The 20,003-nt window shown below is 38.0% G+C and overlaps 1 protein-coding gene across 3 annotated transcripts in view; it reads left to right on the forward strand.

The window, feature by feature from the left end:
• LOC134138276 (neurexin-1) overlaps positions 1–20,003 on the forward strand; it is a 463,858-nt gene that overhangs the window by 335,242 nt on the left and 108,613 nt on the right. For all 3 annotated transcript variants that reach the window (XM_062571701.1, XM_062571700.1, XM_062571702.1), the window contains one exon: positions 5,011–5,182. In XM_062571701.1, the coding sequence (XP_062427685.1) occupies positions 5,011–5,182 (172 nt within the window). The remainder of the gene's footprint in view (positions 1–5,010; positions 5,183–20,003) is intronic.

Here is a 20,003-nt window from a genome sequence, read left to right on the forward strand (position 1 = left end):
GTCTTCTCAGGTGCTTTATGCTATATGGAAAAGACATGCTTATGTCTTTTCCAAGAAACATTTCCTGCAGAAGATACTAAACAGTAACAAGAAATGTTGATGGTGTCATTAGACTAAAGTATGTATAGCTATTTTATTAATCCTGGAATCAGTAGGTATCTTCTGTCCATTATGTATCCCTCCTCTTGTTTCTAGAGCAAACAGGATCCATTTTTGCATGTGTATTTCCTTATGGGAAACAGAAAATCACTAATAATTTTAATTATTTTTGTATGTATTTCTGTAGCATGGAGAATTAGCCTCTGATTTAATTCAAGTGAAAATTATCTCACTCTTCTCACAAAAGCTCAGTAAAATTTATTTGTCAATAAAATCTAAGTAACATCAGTTAGTTCTAAGTTTTTTGTTATTGCATTCACCACTAAGTTGTGCCTCAGGGAGCTGACTCTGTAAGATGCAAGCTGGCAGGCTTAAATTTTTTTCGCTCTATCTGTTCGCCTGTGGAGTCTGGGTATTATTGCTTTCCTTGGATGTGGTTAAAGGTTGTAAGTATTATGAGCTTAGGTTTTCTGTGGTCTCTTCTAAAACTCCTGTTGTGCCAAATTTGCACTCGCTTGCCTTTGACTGATTCCAGAGTTATTACCACAGAGAGCAGTAAAACCTTGCTGATACCATAGGAAGTACCGTTATTCTGGAGATATATATATATATATATATATATATATATATATATATATATATATATATATATATATTTATACTTCCATAGGTTTTACTGCAGTTTGAGTTGGCAGGTAGGTAGTACTGGAGCAGAGTCCAGTAAGAAACAAATTATGTCCTGCCAGCTCCTGACCTGATTTGCATTTCAAGTCTCTTGCTCGCTTCTCGGGTTCGTTAGCATTCATGGCAGCTTGTCACGGGCCTGTTAAAGTCGAGACAGAAGTACACAATTCATAAAACACGTTCAAATATATTCTGCTGGAGTTGCTAGAATACAGTAGTAGCTGCCAGTGCTTTTGAAGCCGAAATACTTTGAAGCGATTGGGGTATACACGCGTCCATAAACTGCTCTGAGAAGCAGCGGGCCTGCACGCACACGTGACGCACCTCTGTCCAGAGGAAAAGGCCGCTGGTCGGGGCCGAGCGGCCGGTCGCTGGCCTGTAGGCGAGGCGGGCGCCGGGGACCGTGGCTCTGCGCGTTGTCCCCGGCAGCGGTAGCGGTGGCGGTGGCGGCGGCAGGGCTCGCGGCACCTTCTGGTCTGGGCTTCCAGGCGGCTTCCGGAGACGGAGAGCAGCGCTCGCGTTGCTGCTTGAACCTTCGTGAGCGTGAAATGCCTCACGTTCCTCCTGAGGGGGTTTCCGCTCCTTCGGCTTCTCTCAGAAGGACTTCTGGGGAACTTACCTGTCTCCTAAGCGTTTGCACGTCGTTATTTTGGCCTTCCTAACGAGAAGAGTAAGGTTATCAACGAGCATTTGGTCAGTGTTTCTACTACTGCACTTACTATGCAGCTGAAGCTTGCAACGGTTCAGAAGCAAAGCAGTATTTTAGTATGCTTCAGTTTTATCAGGCTCTTCCCCTTCTACACTGTCATATGGCTCCAAAATAAATAAATAAAAAAAAAAAAAAAAAGATGCAAGTTTTTCTAATGGGATATGGGCCCAAATTATGTTTCACAGGGCTGTTATCAGGTTATTTCGACTTAACAGGTTACTGTAGATCAGTTCTACAGTAACTATCTGCAAAAAAATAACCATACCGTTGATAAGCGTGACTTATCTTGGAGTGAAAAAGCAGTGCAGCATTGATTCAAATTACTACATAATCATGCAAGCATTAAAAAAAAGAAAAAAAAACAATCCATATGCAACTCAGCAGATATATAGTAACTTAGTACTCTGGTAATGTCATCATCCGTCTGAGCTCCTGTATTGCAAGTTCCTTGCATCGTATTTTATTTTGTGTTTATACAGTACTGTGCACCGCAGGGGTGCTCAGCAAGATGTTCAGAAGTTGAATTTAAGTATGGATTTAATAATAAGGAAGACTTAGAAACTCAAAATCCAGACTTACTTCTTTATTTTGCGGGCAATTAGATTTGCGGGCAATTACATTTGCAGTTTAGTCTCATAAATTCCCCCAGGTGCTGCAGAAGTGCCATATGTCAAGAGTTCCCATCAAAAATGAGACCTCTCCCATAAATATGGAGGTGTTCGTGTTCTGAGCTATGCTTAGGTTACTTGGGTTAGAAATACAACAATTTCTGGCTTGATTAGAGTGAAGTTCAATTCTATGTCGAGTCCTAACCAACAATATATAAAAAAAAAAAAAAAAAAAAAAAATCCCTGTGCATGTTGTCAACTATAAGGTTGCTCATCTGTGCTAATGGTCTGTGTACTTGGTGTGCTGTGTGCAGTACTTTTATTCAACTGCAAAGAAGTCAGGGAAATCTGCTTTTTCACTTACAGGTATGTGTGTTTCAAGTATGGCACACATTCCACCCTTGAGTTTGTAAAACATTTGTTTCAGTCGCCAATAGCTGAAAGTCGTGCAGTGACTGTTTACCAGTGATATCTTGGTGGCATTGCAGCATTACATTCTCTTATTTTGGAAAAGCTGTTGATACATTCACCTTTGATGTCACTTAATTTTGCCTCACCTGTCCCATTTGCTCAAAGGTGTTTTTCTGCCTTGTCAGTTTTGCTGTGAAAGAATGTAGATATGGCAAGTAGAAAAGCGTGTATGCAAGTTGTACGTTGTAAATAGTATAATTACGAATCACTGTAAAAATTGTTAGCTCTTTTTTAAACATTAAAGCCTTCCATTTCTTGAAAATATTGTGAAAAGATGTATGTGGTGTTATCATTGCAGGCAGTCTTTCTGCATTTCATAAATTAGCAGCAGAAGAGATTGCTCAAGAGCCAGGATAGTCTCGTAGGTCTGTGTGTACGTTTCTATGTAAACAAAGCAATTGCATGAATAGAACAGGTGAAGAAAATAAACTGTGTACATAGTAGGGAATATCTATTCTCAACCGTAGAAAAATTTGTTCTCAACCATAGTTGAACCAATTGAAATAAAATAGAGTTGCAGTTAGTCCCTCAAGATAAATGGGAGATTGCTCTGCAACTCAAACCAGGGGCAAAAGATGATGTCTGCACTATGAGGTGTATTCATTATTGACACCCTGTAGGAATGGAAATAGGTAGACCAGCCCACAGAGAAATATTAAGAGGATCAGTAAGGAGAGAAGAGGAATGTTTAGAATAAGATTTAGGCAATTGAACAAAGAGAAAACACTTTTCACTGTCATTCCACAAATCTCGGCAGAAAACACTCCTTTTAAGTAAGTGTTGTTTAAAAGAGTTCATGGCTAAACGAAAAGAGCAACACTTAGCGTGGCGAGAACTTCCGTAGAGTTGAGGGATTTTCTCCAGATATCGCAAGTATGTGGGCAGAGCCCGAGTCAGCATTGCTGAAAACTAAAGTCAGTTAGGCTGAATCAGCTAATCAGGGCAGGTAATTAATAATAATAATATAAAAAGTGGAAAAACACCTAAGTTATTGAGAGAGACTCCTAAGCCTAGAGCTACCAGATACCTGGAGATAGTTATTAGAGCCTGTGGTGCTGGTATAGGGGGAGAAAGAGGGAGCTGACAAAAAAGCTGTGTGGTAGGAATGAAGCCTGGTTCTGGAAAGGTTGGGATGAATGATCAAGAGAAATTAAATGTTTCATTGTGACCAAATCTAGTAGTGTGAAAACTTTAAAAATAACTTTTAGGAAGCAAGTGCTAGTACCAAACTCTTGAAATTTCACATAAGTTTACCACTAATTCTGCACAAGCCCCTAATCTCATACTGCAAAATGCTTTTTTTGTCCTTAATTTAATGATATCCTTATTCAGAAATAGAATTGATTTTTGTAGAAGAAAAACATCACTAAGCCCTTAAATTAAACTTCTAATGAACATTAAAAGACTTTTAAACTGTAAATTTGTAGAGAGATCATCTGAATAATTAAAAGGCAAGAATAATGAAAACATCTACCAATATCAGAGAAGACATAGTCCTTCCCTAAATATATTAGCTGTATTTTTCCAATGAAGTCACCACTATTTTTTTGCCTTGTAGCATCTCTAAGGAGAGCCACAGAGAATGAAAAACACATTTTAAATCTCCAGAGGTAGTCTAGAAAATTCTGCTGGTGTGTGGTTTTTTTTTCTTCTTCTTTTCCTGGATATTCCAGTTGAGCAAGGGAAGCCCAATACATGATACAACTCCTGTCTCAGTCATCTGGAAAAAATTGCTCCCTTGATCCTGACTGTGCGTCTGCACGCCAAGCGCCCTCGCTTAGGCGCAGCCCTTGGCGGGCTAATCCCAGCAGAAGCTGCAGAGCCTCTGACTTTAGAGGGGACGAGGCGCTGCGCCTCTGTTGCGAATGCCTTTTGTTCTCTGTGATCAGGATTTTGCTTGTTTTTTTGTTTATTTGCAAGGTGTATGTTGCACCCGCTACAGTTGTGAAGACTCTGAGTACAGATGAGATTTGCAAGAAAGTGAATGCCGGGTTCAACCTTGGTTTTCAAATCCAGAAATTTCTCACATGTCTTCCAAGTAACGTCACAAGCTTTTCTAATTTTAAAGCCTTAAAAAAAAAAAAAAAAGAAATCTAATCATGGTGAAGGAGGGAGACAAAGAAAGAAAATTTACTGGAGCCTTCCCCCTCTCTCTCCCCCTTCATCTTGATCCAAATCTCTGGGGAAGGGAGAGAGCTCAATTTGGTGAAATAGCTGATTTGGAATATCAGTTGTCCATCAAAGAGATGTCCTGGACTATTGAACTGTCAGGAGGCTTGTCACTAGCACATGCAAGCCTTCAGAAGTTAATTGAGGAGAGAAAATACTGTTAGAATTTTTTTCTCTGAACAACATGCTGTCTCTGTTTCTTACTAAAGCAACTCTTAATTAGTTCTCTCTTTTCTTTTTTTTTTTTTTTTCTTTTTCTTTAATATACAGCACCAGGGAAAAATTGGAGTTAAATTTAACGTTGGAACTGATGACATCTCTATTGAAGAGATCAACGCAGTCATTAATGATGGAAAATACCATGTAGTACGTTTCACAAGAAGTGGTGGCAATGCCACGTTGCAGGTGGACAACTGGCCAGTTATTGAACGTTACCCAGCAGGTAAGGACTTCAATGATTGTGTATAAGAGGGCGGGGAATGTGTGCAATTTTTGATGATTTTGTTTCTCTTTCGATACAATGTCAGCTCCTTCAAAGTGTTTTAATAGCTAATGAAGGAATTAAAGAGTCCAGAGCGATACAGTTCATGATGATGGCGTTTCCTAAGAGAATAAAAAGAAGCACAATCTCTTTTTTTACCAAATTCAAGTTATCATTGATACTGGACAAAAATATATAGTTATTAAGGCATGTAGTAGTCAGTGGCTATGTTTCTTTTTTTTTATTTTTTACTGGATTTTTTTTTTAGGGGGGAAAAAAAGGCTTTGACAAAAGCTACATAATAAGGTGAATTCCCAAAAGAACTCCATGTGATGCGGAAAACATTGAGGAAGATGTTATCTGTGCTCTTTTAATTACCAGAGGTTACTGAAGCATTCTGAAACTTATGAAGTTAGCAGAAGTATAACAACAGGCATAAGCAAAAAGGTGTATCAGTTATTAGCTGTATAAAAAAGCAACCAAATTAAAATGCCTTAACTTACAAGTACAAACGAAGGGATATTGCTTATGCAAGTGATGGTGATTACTTGTACAGGACCACTCAGGTGAACACAGGGTTTCTTCAGTCGGGCCCATATTTAATTTTATGCAAATGCCATTCTTTGAAGATTAGTGTGTTACTAATTGTATTCATTTTGAAAGGCAGCAGGTTTTTCAGATTTGCAATCTCGTTCTTATTGAATAGGACTACTGAGCTGTTAATGGTAGTTTACAAATCTGCGTGTTATCTGTTACCAGTTAGCACGTGTGTTTAAATTGCTAAACCAAAGGCAGCCAATCCAGGGACGTCACTGAAAGCTCTTACGGCTTGCACATTTGCTCTACATAAATGATAGCACTGATTTATCTGTTTAAAAGTAGAAAATCCTTCGGGAGGAAGGAGGAGATGCTTAAGCCATACCATATATTGATCATTAGTATTTAGGTTTTTCTCCTTTTGCATTTGGGTAGTCTGGATGTTCAACTGAGAATTAAATCACTCTTCAGATAATATTTTGGAAATAATTTAGAAACTAAAATAAAAATGAAAATGTATCACAAATGAAATTATATATAGCCAGAGTTGTTTAAATTTGTGTGCTAACATGTTATAAATGATTTACGCTTGTTAAAAACAACTAATGTTTTTAAATGAGACCATGCTTTTGAGAAGCGATAGACTATCGTGGGGAGTGGCAAGACGGAAGGAAATGTGTCCTGTGATCTTGCAGATATTCCAGTTTCCACCCTATTTTCCCATTCTTAAGGGGGAAATAAGTTAAAAATGATTTAAAGTTTAAAACAACTTTTGCAATATTTTGCAAATAGTAGCTAAAATAAGATGGTAGAGGCTAGGGAGTGGTGTCTTATGTTCAAGCCCTGTGTTGCAGAAAGGAAAAAAGATAGGGATTTGTTTGCGTATTTATTTTTACCTAAATCATTCACAGAACACAAAAATATTTTTCTTTTCCTCATCTGTCCTGTTTGTTTGTGAAAATGTGAAGAGGTTACAACAAGGTGGGACCGCAGCTGCGTTCTGAAGACACTGGCACACACAGTTTGTTTATGCTGAACACAGATTAGTATAGAGAAAAGCGTGATTTTCTTGGGATGGGATTAGTAGGAAATCCTTTGACTTGCTTTATCGCTTGTTCTTCTAAAACCACTGTTGGTCTTTAATTTTCTTTGTGCTGTCCTTAGTAATATTTTGTGGCTCCTTCATACTATAACATCACTTTTGAAATCCATCTTCCCCTTTTCACCTTCCCTCTCCTCTCCCTGCCCCCCTGTATAGCTGCTTTTACTTCTCCGTGCAGTTCTATCAAGCTTGGCACTCTTAACTTAAAGCCCTTTTTAAATGCTAGTTTCTTCATATGCTTGTGTCGATGTGTCATCTAGAAAAGGCTCAGGATAGTTCAGACAAGCGTGCTGCTGTTGAACAGGGTAGATACTGCTCTGAAGATGCTAATGATCCCATATCAAGAGCTATCGCTATCCGTTCCAGTTCTGAAGGTAGGATTTCTAAAAGCGATGTCTTAAAGGAATCAGACAACACAGTCTGGCGAACAGTGCTTCATCCAATTTGGATGTTGCTGGTTTTAGGGACTGATGATCGTACCTAGGGTTGTGATTAACCGGCTAACTTGCTCATTGCGTTTTCAATGGAGGACCTTTTGCAGTTGTACAATATGGACCAAATTCTAGCTTATTTGCTTGAGTGAAGCCCCACTTGTTTTCATTTCAATACTAGAAAGAATATTGTCTTTGCTTTGCTCTGTGTTCTCAATTCTTTCTCTCTGTATAACTTCCTAATGCGTCTATACCACTGTATGTAAGTGCAGGCTTATCTCCTGCTTCTTTTGGTTGTTTAATGAAGAATGAAAAACAAGATTAGCAGGTTAATTAGTAACTTTGTTATTCTTAAAAACATTGGATTACTTTTTTTTTCTTTCTAAGAAAAATCAGTTGGTTGCCTAAAGCAAACCAAATTATTAGTTCTTCCTTTACCTTATAAGGGAAAGTTTATACTCTGAAGTACACTTCTGGTTGGAGTCTCCAGCTATAAGACATTGCCTGTTTTTAATGAATATTTCAGAATATTGTGCGAGGATTTTCTGAACGGAAATTCTAATCGGGGCTCAGGATTTGTCAGTCTTGTTGCCTTTATGGCCTTCATACAGCCCACCTAACTGCTGCAGATAGTGACATAAAGGACGCTTTTAAGGCCAAATAACATCGCTTGCATGGAGGATCTCTGTGGGCACTTCTGTTGATATTCCAAGGGACATCTTTTTCAGGAAGACTGTGGTACTGACTGGTGCATGAGTGCGTGGGATTTGTCAGCAGGCCAAGCTTAGTCCTGGGTCTCAGCTCCCACAGTTCAGTGCTCTGGCCGGGGGTCTCCTAGCTGGTGCAGCATGGATCCTTCTCTACCTCTTGCTTTATTGGTTGTCAGAGAGCAGACACCTTGCAGAAAGGATCGTATGATAATGGGCTGTAGTGCGTCTGCAGGTTCTTTATGTGTTTTATCCTAGAGCTCCATAAAATGCAGAAACAATCCTAGGAGCAGACTAGAATCTAGCATGTTTCCCATGTACACGATTCTCTAGCCCACTAGACTAGAGTCGTATTTCCTCATGAATCTTCAGTCAAGGCCAATACACCTTCAGTTAGTGTGTGAATAGATGGGAAATGACTGAGTTGTCAAGGAGAAGAGAGGGGGTGGTCAGTGGTGGAATATGATTATGCTTGTGAAAATGGCAGGCTATTTTTGGAGTATAGTGGGAAAAAATGTGTTTTAATCCTAGACAAAAGAGATCTTCAGCATTAAGACATGGCTGGATGATTTTCAGAAGCAAAGAATTAGATTTAAGCACATACATTCTCTGGACTCCCATCAAACTCTCTTTCTGACTCCAAAATTCCATTCTTGCTGTTTCTCTGAGTGAAGCACAGAAGCGATGGGGTGGGAACCTTCAATTTGTGCCCTTTATTAACAGTTCATCCTGTTTCCCCCTTTTCTCATTGTGTCGGTTGCTGATGTGTAGCCCTAAGATAGAAAATGACCTAAGATAGATTTCTGATAGTTGACTAAAATGCCCAGATCTGTAATGGAGTTGTATATTCCACCTTTCTTAACTAAATTCAACTAACTGGTTTTTTTTACTTCATGACTAGCATCCCTCTGTACCTTCTTTAAGAAATTTATTTCATCTTGGCCTCTTTCTCAGAGCATAATTTCTGATCCTACCAAGTAGGAATGAGAAAACGGTTGACTGTGTAGTCAAAGTTCCTAATCAGTAGAGTCCCCTCATTTTCCATGGAGGTGATTTCTGCTCCTTATAGCTCGTCTTCTCTATTTCACAAGTCAGTTTTTAGTTGCCCTCCTGGACTGACTCTCTGCTGTTGTGACGAAGGGACTACACTATGTTGCAACTCTAGCTACTACTGTGAACAGGCTGCTCTTACAACTTGAGCTAGGTAATGATTTTATATTGAAGGGTAGATTTACTAAAAATGCATTTATGGGAGCAAAACAAAAGACTTGTGAATATGGGTCAAATTGAAATAATAATTTTGGACAGATTAAAAATAAATAAATAAACCAAGAAGAAATTGTTTAGCAATGTAAAAATATTCTATTCAATTTTTAATAATATTTAGCAAATAATATTTGCTAAATGAAGTGTCCGAATCTTTCATGTCACGATTGCCTGGTGTTTATAAAGGGTTTAGGTAATCTGAAAACAAAGCATTTTGTTTAATTTGCAATAACCTTTATTTCCTTACCCAAAATAAAAACTGTTTCGAATCAAATCAGACGGAAAAAAAAAATCAATCTTTCTCAAAGCATTGCTCATAACCGTATGAATAAAACAAGGAAAACAATTTTCTCGGTGTTCTGGTTTTCCTTCTTTAGTAGTGAAGGATGAGGGCTTTACTCTCCTGGAAAAGCACACCAAAACAAGTCAAGTGACTTTCTAAAGCACAGTTATTGGCACTTACTGTGAAGGATTTCAGAATCACTTTTCAGTGAATAACTGTGCTTTCTGCAATCAAATGGAGTGCTGATTCTTTTAAAAAACAAGGAGTGACTAATCCTTTTGCCAGAGGGAACCTACTCTTCAGAACTTCAATCATAAATTAGATTGATGCAGAATTTTCTGGATATAAGTTGATCTGTTAGATATTGTTTAATTGTTATATAGTTTCAAAGCTCTTCAAACCTGGATACACTCAGCAGCTTATGAGCTCCATTGCAGTCTGGAAAATAGGGCCCGTTGTAGACAAACGTATGTGTGGAAGCTCTTGCAGGCACCCCTGGACCTCTGGCCAGCTTAAGAGGAGCATAACCAAGATGCTGCTGTCCTCATGTGCCACCTAGTTCAGTGCACACTGTCAGAGCCTTGCCTGACTGATCCAGATCTGAGCACAAGCACCTCTCCCACATTGTTTTTGCAAAAGTGGCTGTTCAGAACATTGACAGACTTCTAGAACAGATGTGTCTTACTGATGGGGTGGTCTAAATTATGATCATGCTTATGCACCAAATAACCTGTACAAGAGTCTCTGTATGTTGGCAGAAGATTAAACTACAAGCTGAGGTTATGGTTAGTGGCAAGAACTTCTGCAATGTGGCAGTTGGCAGCAGAAGCTTTTGGGACTTTGATATAATATATACTATTTCTGGTTTGAGGGAGTTTTTTATTATTATTATTTGTTTTATCACTTAAGGTTAAAATCTGAGAACACTCACATTGTCATAGGGACTTTCTATGGATCTGTGAGACCTGTGGGCTAAAGACTGTTATTCCAGAGCATTGAAGAGCTAGGGGAAGGGAGCATTTCATTTACTTTCTTCTCTCAGTGTTTGCATTCTGGAAAGCAGACAAAGCATCTACCATCTTTTCAGGGATACACCTGACTAATAAAAATGCTAAGAGTCAGCATATCCTGGAAGCGTATCCTACTTGGGACAAGTACTATCAATTCTTCTTGTTATTGTGTATTCTGATTGACCGTATAATTTACAGAAAACATTTGTGTCTGTATGTTTTGCTTCCCCAGAAGGGATTAGTATTCCCCAAGCAATTTGTGTAGATATTTTACATAAGAGCGTTGCCCAGTAAGTACCCTCCAAACTCAAGTCCCTACAACCACATATGAAGAGATTTAAAGATCTATTTCTTGGGCATAGGTACGATTTCCAGGTCAGATCTTAAACTCTTTTGCAAACGTTCTCCATAAAGAGACTATTTGAATATTCTATTAAAATTGAAGAGACCTGTTGTCACCACATCCATGAAAAATTAGAATGGTCAAGGTGGGGCAGGGATCTAGAAACTAAATAGTCCCTCAGTATCTGCCTTGCCTTGCTTTTGCCTTAAAGAAATTTTTCAGCCTCACTGGCCATTGCTGTTGCAACATGGAGTTTCAGTATTTTCCATGCTAAAATAAATATGCTTTCTGACTGCTTTTTTTTCCGTCATTACCTTTCTTCATACTCGATTCCTTTTGTGGATAGAGGAATACATCTTGCTTCTCTCTCTCATATGGTTTCCTTTGTTCAGAGTTTTGACATTCCTGCAATCAGATTGCTCACCTTGATAAGTCAATCTCAATGGTAGACATGGGATGTGAAGAACTCCTTGTTCTGATCAGTGGTGAAGCTCACAAACTTAGAGCAGTTCTGGTTACTCGTTGGGAGCGACGCTCCCAAAGACAAAGTAAAGTCTGCCATTTTGCCTAAGAAGTTGGGGGGCAGGTTTAGCTCAGCTGGTTAGAGCATGGTGTTGCTAATGCCGAAGTGGCGAGTTCAGTCCCCATATGGGCCATTTCCTTGAGGGCTGGACTAGATGGTCTCCAGAGGTCCCTTCCAACCTTACCATTCTATGAAGTCTGTGAAGGCAATGCAATGGAAAATACTTAAGATTTGTTTGCAGCAATTAAGCCTCCTGTCTCTGTGAAACAGATGCAACCCAGTGTGCCCTGTTCTGTATGTCATTTTCCTCCTCTGAGAAACTAATGGGGCCAATGAAACTATGACATAGTGTTTTACTTCCCTTGGAGATAAGTGTTCGGAGGGAGAAGAGGAGGACCTCTCAAGAACTCTCCATCTGGGAGTGTATAGAAGACGAATTTTACAGTGTAAGTAGAAGCTTTTTGTATAAATGGAGAGTCATGCTATCAATATGGACTGAAATACCTAGTTCATTAGCATGAGGAGAAAGGGGACAATACCAGCCAAATCGGTAGTTCTTTCGTTATCAAGTAATGTTTCATCTGCTGAGATTTGGAATGCAAAACTCATCCATGTTCTTCACTGGATTTCATGTGCCCAAGGAGACACCTCTCCGTGGGATTCTCTCTATTCTCAGGTCTGTCTGGGAATGTCTGTTGGTAACTGTCATTATAGTTAAATCTGCTGTGGATTTATAGAAGATAATAGAGTATACATACGAATAAGCTAATATACCTTTTGGGACTTCACAAAGTGTTTGACAGAGTTCCATATATGAAACTATACATGAGGAAGTTAAATAACTCTAGTGATAAATGTAGAGTTCTTTCACGGATCAGAAACTGGCTAATAGACAGAACAGAGGCATGGTCTCCCATGTAATGAAAATCAGTAGAGTAAATTCATTGATTTGGAATCAAAGTATGATCATTTAAAGCTTAAATTATGTATTTATTAATATTGAGGAAAATGAGGAAAAATACAGAAACAACAATATATAAACCATTTTTGATTATACCACACGTACTGGCCGTACTAGAGAAGGCTTTCATCTATCTTTGTTATATACATTAATAAAAAAACTGAAAAAATAAAATATGTTGCCCTTGAGAGGCAATGAAAAACAGCAAAATGGTTTCTTTGGAATTCTAGATACTAAAATCAAAAAAGGATATTTAAAACACAAACTTTTAAAAACTACGGTTTTATATTACTAGGATTTAAGTCAAATATTTAGTGTTGTGTGAATTGTTGTTTTGTTTTTTCCTAAAATGAAAAGATTTTGTAAAATCTTAATTAGCTTATGCAACTTTGTCATCTTGTTAGACATCAAAACATTTTTTTTCCTGTTAATAAAATAAAAAAATGAACTGGTTTTGCTGGATAGGCATCCTAATACTAAAATAAAATTTGATAAATGAAAGATAATGTACACAGGTGAGATCACCTGAGTTTTATAGAAAAGATTTTGAATTAATTGCACTACTTCAGGACAGAGGTTTCATGCTATTATAGATAGGTCATGGGTTATTTTCACCAGCAGTCAAAAATCATGCAGTATCTGAGAATGCTTAGAATGTTAAAGGGAATATTAATTGAACTATATTTAAATGCTTTTTCCTTATAAACAATTGGATTTTTTCCCCCATTCTGTATATTAAAAAATTATGATGGATAGAAGAGCTTAAGAAATGGGAACAAAAAGTTCAGTGGGTCATCAAGTCTGCTGCTTTGCATAAACTGCTTCTCTTAGAAAGTTATTCAAGAGAAAATTCCTAAGTTTAGAAGTTTTCTTTGGTTTCCTGTCAAAACGTTCTCCAGTTTGTACCACTTTGTTCTTGCATGTGTTCTCATAAAATAGGTTTTTCATTTCTCTGTTTATCATAGTAGAATTTGTTTTGATGCTACTTCATTTTGAATTTGTTTTTCTAAAGCACATATGCTTGGAAAGGGACTCTCACGAGTATTCTGTGAGAGAACACTAGGACCTCATGTAACGACCTCTGTGAAGACACTAGTACTGAAAGCCATCTCTGCTGGTGTAGACGATCCTAATATTATTTTCCCGTTTCATACCACAAAAATAGATGGCTCAATATCATTATGCAGCAGACTCTAGTATACCCATGTGTTTTCTTTCCTTATGACTTCTAGCTGATTATATCTTAATTCATGGCGCAAAATAGCATTACTTATCCAACATCTTAAGTGTGGGACTTGCATGTTGCAATATGAATTTTGGTCTTAACTTCTTTTAAGTCTGAAGGGCTCAGTTCCCCTTTGCTGATATCCACGGCCTCATCAGCATTACCCGTAATCTCTAGTTTTACATCATCTGCAGATTTCATTGGTATTTATACCGAGATCATTGATGAAAATACCAAAGCAGATTGGTCCTGGGGCCAGTCTCTGGTACTCTTGTAGCAGTTCATCCTGATAGTTTTCCTGTAGACAACAGACTGTATTCTTTAAATACCTGCCTTGGCTTCAGCGCTGGCCCATCGGCGTCGTGCGCCGATGTTTCGGAGTGCAGCCATGGCGTTCATCTTGTTGACGTAATGCAGGACTCAGCATTTCATTTATTTTACATGCTTGATTTAACCACATGTAGATCTTCCTAGCCATTCAATTAGATGGCATCAGTTCTCCAAAACACCTGGAGAGCTTTGATAGGTCTAACTGTTCTGTTATATCTCTTCTGGATCTTTACACTGTTTTCAGATATGGATGATATAGTAGTTGGGACCAGAATATGCTATAGCTGGTGTACCAGTAGGCCTGAGCATGAGAGACGATGAAGAGTCATCAGCAGTGTGAATGATTCACCAAGAAGCTGAAAATCGTATCTTAATGAAGTGCAAGTATTAATGAGAGGGAGATTGCAGTGCACCAGCTGGTTCCTGGAAGGGGCTCTTGTTCCAGGAGCAGAGGTGCCCTGAGTATGGGCTAAAACAAACAGCCCTCTTGTTCAGAGGCCAGTCAGTAGCTGCAGAAGCAGGGTATCAAGCTGAGGTCTCTGCGTGAGGAAGAAGAACACTACTTCTTTCAGCGCTGTTCATCGTCACTCTCTCCTTTATTCACTTCCTTACCTTACAAATTTTACTCTTTCACACATTCTACGTTTTCTACATGGCGTCATATCAAATGCTTTACTGAAATCCAGATAAATTAGATATAATTCATTTTCTTCATCTAGAAAATCAGTTAAAAATTAAATACAGCTATCACGTTATTTTAACAGGATCTAGTAAATTTTCACATTATCTCATTTTCCAATTACTTCTATGTCTTTAATTCCTTCCTTCCAGACCTATTCTGAAGCCCAGGTGTACTGCTAAGGTCAGACTAAACAGTTTGGCTGGATCGCTTTTTTTCCCCTCTCTTAAATAAAGTTATTACATTTTCTGTTCTTAATGCAAGAAGTAGCGTGTCAATTGGATAGCTGTATCAAAAACTCTGTGCTTGTTATTTTAAAATTCATGGCTAAAGATCATCTGCCTCACCTTCTGACCCTACAAGTTCATTAAAAGATACGTATGTTGCTTCCTTTTCTGTTACAGAGATTTACATCTCTATAGATGCATTCTTAATAGCCAGTCCAAGCTGTTCCGTTGGATTATCATTGCCAACCTTACTACATAGTGACCCCAGTTCTCTCTGTGGTCTTTTTTTGTTTAGCTGGTGGAAGAACCTCTGGCTTTTCATTTTATTTTAATTCCTTTGAAAGGCCCTTTTTTTTTTTTTAACTTGGGTTTTGGCAACTCTTGTATATTTATGGTTCTAATTCTGAAAGACATTGCTTTCTTTGCTGGTCAGGCCTTTTTTTCCCCAACTGTCTCTATTACATCTCTTCTAATTTGAAATGTCTGTGATAGAATAGCTATTTAGACTAGTAAGTGTCCCTAGTAAGTGTGATTTCCTGTACCTCTTTCTGATGGACATATATATGATTACTTTTTAGTTATGATCAAAGGTATATTCCAGTGTGTATCTAGGTCTCACTTTCAATATAATTTTATAGTGCATGTGAAAGGTTGACATTGACTAAAATAGAGATTTATTTTGCCATTCTCTTTGGATGAGAATGGGAAAAGCTACTACTAAAGCTTATCCAAAATCAATGAAATAATAATATTTTAGAAAACGATGCTGCCCTTTGAGAGTAATGAAATTGTTCTGTTCTTCAGTCTTCTTTATTTAAAGAGCCAAGGTGATACCCAAACAAGACACTACAGTAAGTCTCTTTCTATAAAGTGGTTTCAGTAAAGTTTCCCAAATCAGCTTTTTAATTTGACAGCTTATCAGGTTTTTCTGTCAGATAATGCTATCTAATAATGCTCCTCTGAGTCTGCAGGCAGATTTTCTTTTTTCCTTTATTTTTTCATCTTGGATATCCTGGTGAAATACAAAGGCTCATCCCTTCTCAGGCTTGATAGATCCTGTAATTAAATTCAGATCTTGATAAAATGTGTGGTATGGTTGTCATTACTGGATCACAGAAGGTATAACACCTTCCAGTTAAATACAGCAAGATGGCACAATGCGTCTAGTTCAGAAGAAGAAAGAAAACGTCAAATGAGCAGTTATGCAGACAGAGCTGTTCGTAAATACTAAAAGAAATATTTTTTTTCCCTTAATTTTGTGGCAAAGGATGGTGAATATACCTGCTTACTATAATTAGGTATGGGGAAATATGGAAATGTAGTTTCTTAAGAAGACCACAAGCTGTGGGGATTCAAGTTAGTGGAAGTAATTAGAAAGGGAGGGATGAAAAAAGATCTCGGAACGAGACATGGCAAATCTGTCACAGCTGGTCCCGTCCTTCTCTTCAGGAAGGCCATTATCTATTAATAATCCCTTTGAAAGTCAGATCACAGAAGACAAAATATTGTCAATGCGTAGGGATTATTTTCCAAGCTTTTATTTAGTTTGACCCTTACAGACAGACGTACGTTTTGCTTGTAGCTTACAGTATCATGTCTTACCCAACACAGTAAGATAAATTTAAAATGGAGGCTGAACAAGTGTCATAAGTTTAAAAAGAAAAAATATTAGATCAGATTCTTTATCAAATACTTTTACCTACTTGGTAGCTTTCTTTACAGTATAGTACTGATATCTCTGACAAAATATATTTTAAGTCATTGATTCTGTCATTCTTCTTTTCTTTCTCAGTGCTGGGGCTGTATTGTCAATGCAAAGTTTTAAACAAATACCAGGTTCTTGTGTTTCTCTTTCTTTTCTACCTAGCCTGCAATAGCCTTATAGTTGTCTTGTTCAAGGTTACTCAGGGTTTTATGTCATGTGTGTTCTGTGCTTCAAGCATTAAGCCCAACCATTGTCTACTGACTTCAGTAAAACTATTTGTGTGTAACAAATTCTTATGTGAATAAGTGCTCATATGGTTGTGGCTGTGCCCCTCATTTTGGATGCCTTTCTTGATGAGCATATATGTGCATTTCCTCTAAGGCTGACGTTAATGCTCTTTTATTGCTGGCTGATACAGCATGCAAGATAAGAGTATGATAGTATGCTTCTGCCGTGTTTTCTTTTTGTGATGCAGCTAGTTTTCATTAACTTCTGGGGCAACCCTGAAGTCGATCTGAAATGAGAGCCTTTCTCAGGACAGAGCAAATCAATGCTATGTTGAGCCTTCCAAACAGATAATCTGTCACATGAAAACTAAAATTATTTTTTCTGCAATGCCATTGTATTTTAGATGCTCTCTGAAGATGAGTTTTCTGGGAGGTTTTGTTTTTGGGAGGGGGGCACATTTGTACGTGTGTCACCAGAAGTATTTTGTTGGTGTTGTGAGGTGTGACAGCAGAACGGTACTTTGTCTTCAGGATAGGAACTTCTATTAAACTAATTCAGAAGCAGTCACAATAATTCATACTGCAGTAGTGAAAACAGCAACTTGCTCTGCCCTAGATATATTTTCAGGAGGCTAAACCTAATTAACCAGGTGTCCAGGAGGATAGGCATTGGTCTCTTGAACATGTGAATACATACATGCTTTAGATTGTCTTTCTCCCCTTTGTACCACGTAAACCCGGGAAAGAAGGGTATTATTCCCACAATTATGTACATCCATCTCCATCCTGCCGTGTGGTTACCTTCTTGCAGTCTTAAGCTCAGTCAGTTAAAAAATAAAAAATATTCAAACTGCAGTATCCACACTTTCAAAATAACTTTTAATCTAATTTTTCAAAATTTTCATTAATGGCAGCTCTGTTGTACTCAATTCTACAGCATTATTGTACTATATCATGAGTTTATAAATAAGTTCAGAGTGTTCCAGGAACGAGTTTCCTTGACCCTAGCAAGGTGTAGCAGGCTGCGCTAAACCAGAGGGTCTTTTGTGCAGCCTACCTTACCTGTCAGAAAGAGAGAGAATAATTTGTATGAATTATACAACTTAGTACCCTTATGAGCTTCACAAGAGTCAGATTCTGTAGTATACACTGTTTCAATAAGTTTTAAGCAGAAATTGAACATGCATCACTATCAGAGATGCAAAACACTGTGAACCACATCCTGATTTCAACCCTTCAGAAGCAGGAGTAATCAAATTAAAAGCACTGAGATTATTCTCTTATAAATCGGTGTAATTGAGATGCGATTGTTTTATTTTTCTCAGTGTACTATTTCTGAGGATTTAAATGGCCTTTCTGGTGCAGGATTAAATTTAGTGGACATTAAAAAGTTGAATGATGCACAATATTGTCAGGGTTAAGTATGTTTAAAGACAAATTCGATGTTCATATTTTACAGAATTGACAGACGTTAATAGACTGCTGGTTTAACATTTCAAAATTATAGCTGCATAAAAGGAAGAAAAATAAAGACACCCTTTTCAAAAAAAACCGAACTGTACTAGAAGTTTATCTTAATTGTAGCTGGCTATGGGAATAAATCAAGAATATATGCTTTCATTTTCAGAGCACAGCATATAACAAAGCCTCACAGCAATTTTCAATCAAAGGATTCACTGAGGGTCCCAGTCTTGCATTTCTTTCTCATGCAAATTCTCTTTGAAGTCATGTGTGTTCTTGTTTAAACTAACACAAAATCAGACTGAAGATAGTGCTATGGTTGCACTATCAATTCCAAAAAGTTGTCGTAAGGTAAGGTACGTGTGAAGAATTTGGGCAGAAGGGTTTCAGGCTCAGTTTCAGGGTGTTGTTCCCCTCGCCCCTTAACTGTCTAGGTGCTCTGATGCTCATAGGTATCCGACATGTATAAATGATCTTTCATGAGTCAAAGTACCATCCCTGCACGCGTGACACTACTCTCTGGAGCTTGATCGTATTCCTTCAGTCAGCCTCCTGACTCTTCAGCATTGTAGCATTGGTGTCACGATGGTGCTTTGCGGAGCCTGTATATCACAACCATGAGTCACATCGTCCATCCTAAAGCTGACATGTATTTTTATAAAAATAATCAGCGGTGAACATAGTTAATTTTTCATCAAACAGCTTAAGGTAAAGCACCCAATACTGCATACAAGAAATCGTTATCAATGAGGAACGTTTCTATCAGTGGTCTGTAAGTCTGCATAAAATCATTGCTGGGCAACGTGTAACAGCAAGGGCAAGGCAGCCATGCTGCATGAATACAATCACTTAAGAAGCTAACATTTAAGGAAAGTTAGACTTACACTAGTGCTAAGTGCCAAGGTGTGGGTCTAAGAGCAGTGAGTGGTGGTTTTGACAGCAGAACGAGGAACTCTGACTTGGAGATGCATGATTCTGAACAGGCACGGAAGGCCTCATCTTCCATCTTCCTTGCATGAAGCATCATTAGATGCTGTGACAAAAGCAATGCTAGAAATCTTTTTCGTGTGCATAAAAGGCTAAAATTAGGAATTACTGGGGATTTTGCTCCCTTTTACAGAACTTGGAAGCCACCTTTGGAATACAGGTATTGAGGTCTGGTGTCTGCTTCTGGGGAAAAAAAATGGAGCATGTGTAAAAGGAACCCACAAGAGGTTCCATCTCAATCAATTTATAGTGTCAAAAAGAAAATGAAGAAACAACTTGATTACAGTATAAGTACTTTAAGGGGAGAAAATACTGGATACTTACAGGGCTCTTTAGCTGTTTCTAGCACAGCTCATATACAGCTGTTGTAGTTTATCAGAATTAAGTAATGGAAGCTCAAGCCAGAGAAATTCAAGCAAGAAGTAGAACACATGATTTCAACAGTGAGCCTTGGAATTCATTACTGTAAGATTTCCTTTACTGTGTGTCACCGTATTAGGATAAGATATTTTCCTGGAGAACCTATTGGAACTTATTACCGGTTATGAATTAACCAAACAATAGTTTTACAGCTGAATACAGGATCAGATATATCAATATTCATATCCTGTGATATGCAGATCAGAGCAGGCCTATGTCTATATTAGGAGTGCTTTATCAATATAAGAATATTGGTAGCATTGAGTTCTTAATATAGCTATAACTTCCTAGGAATTAAACAAGTCATAACAGAAAAAAGAGCACAGTTCCTGGTATAACTTGTATGTCCAGAAACAGC

Source organism: Rhea pennata, chromosome 3 (assembly GCF_028389875.1).
Source record: "Rhea pennata isolate bPtePen1 chromosome 3, bPtePen1.pri, whole genome shotgun sequence".
NCBI classification, from domain to species: domain Eukaryota; kingdom Metazoa; phylum Chordata; class Aves; order Rheiformes; family Rheidae; genus Rhea; species Rhea pennata.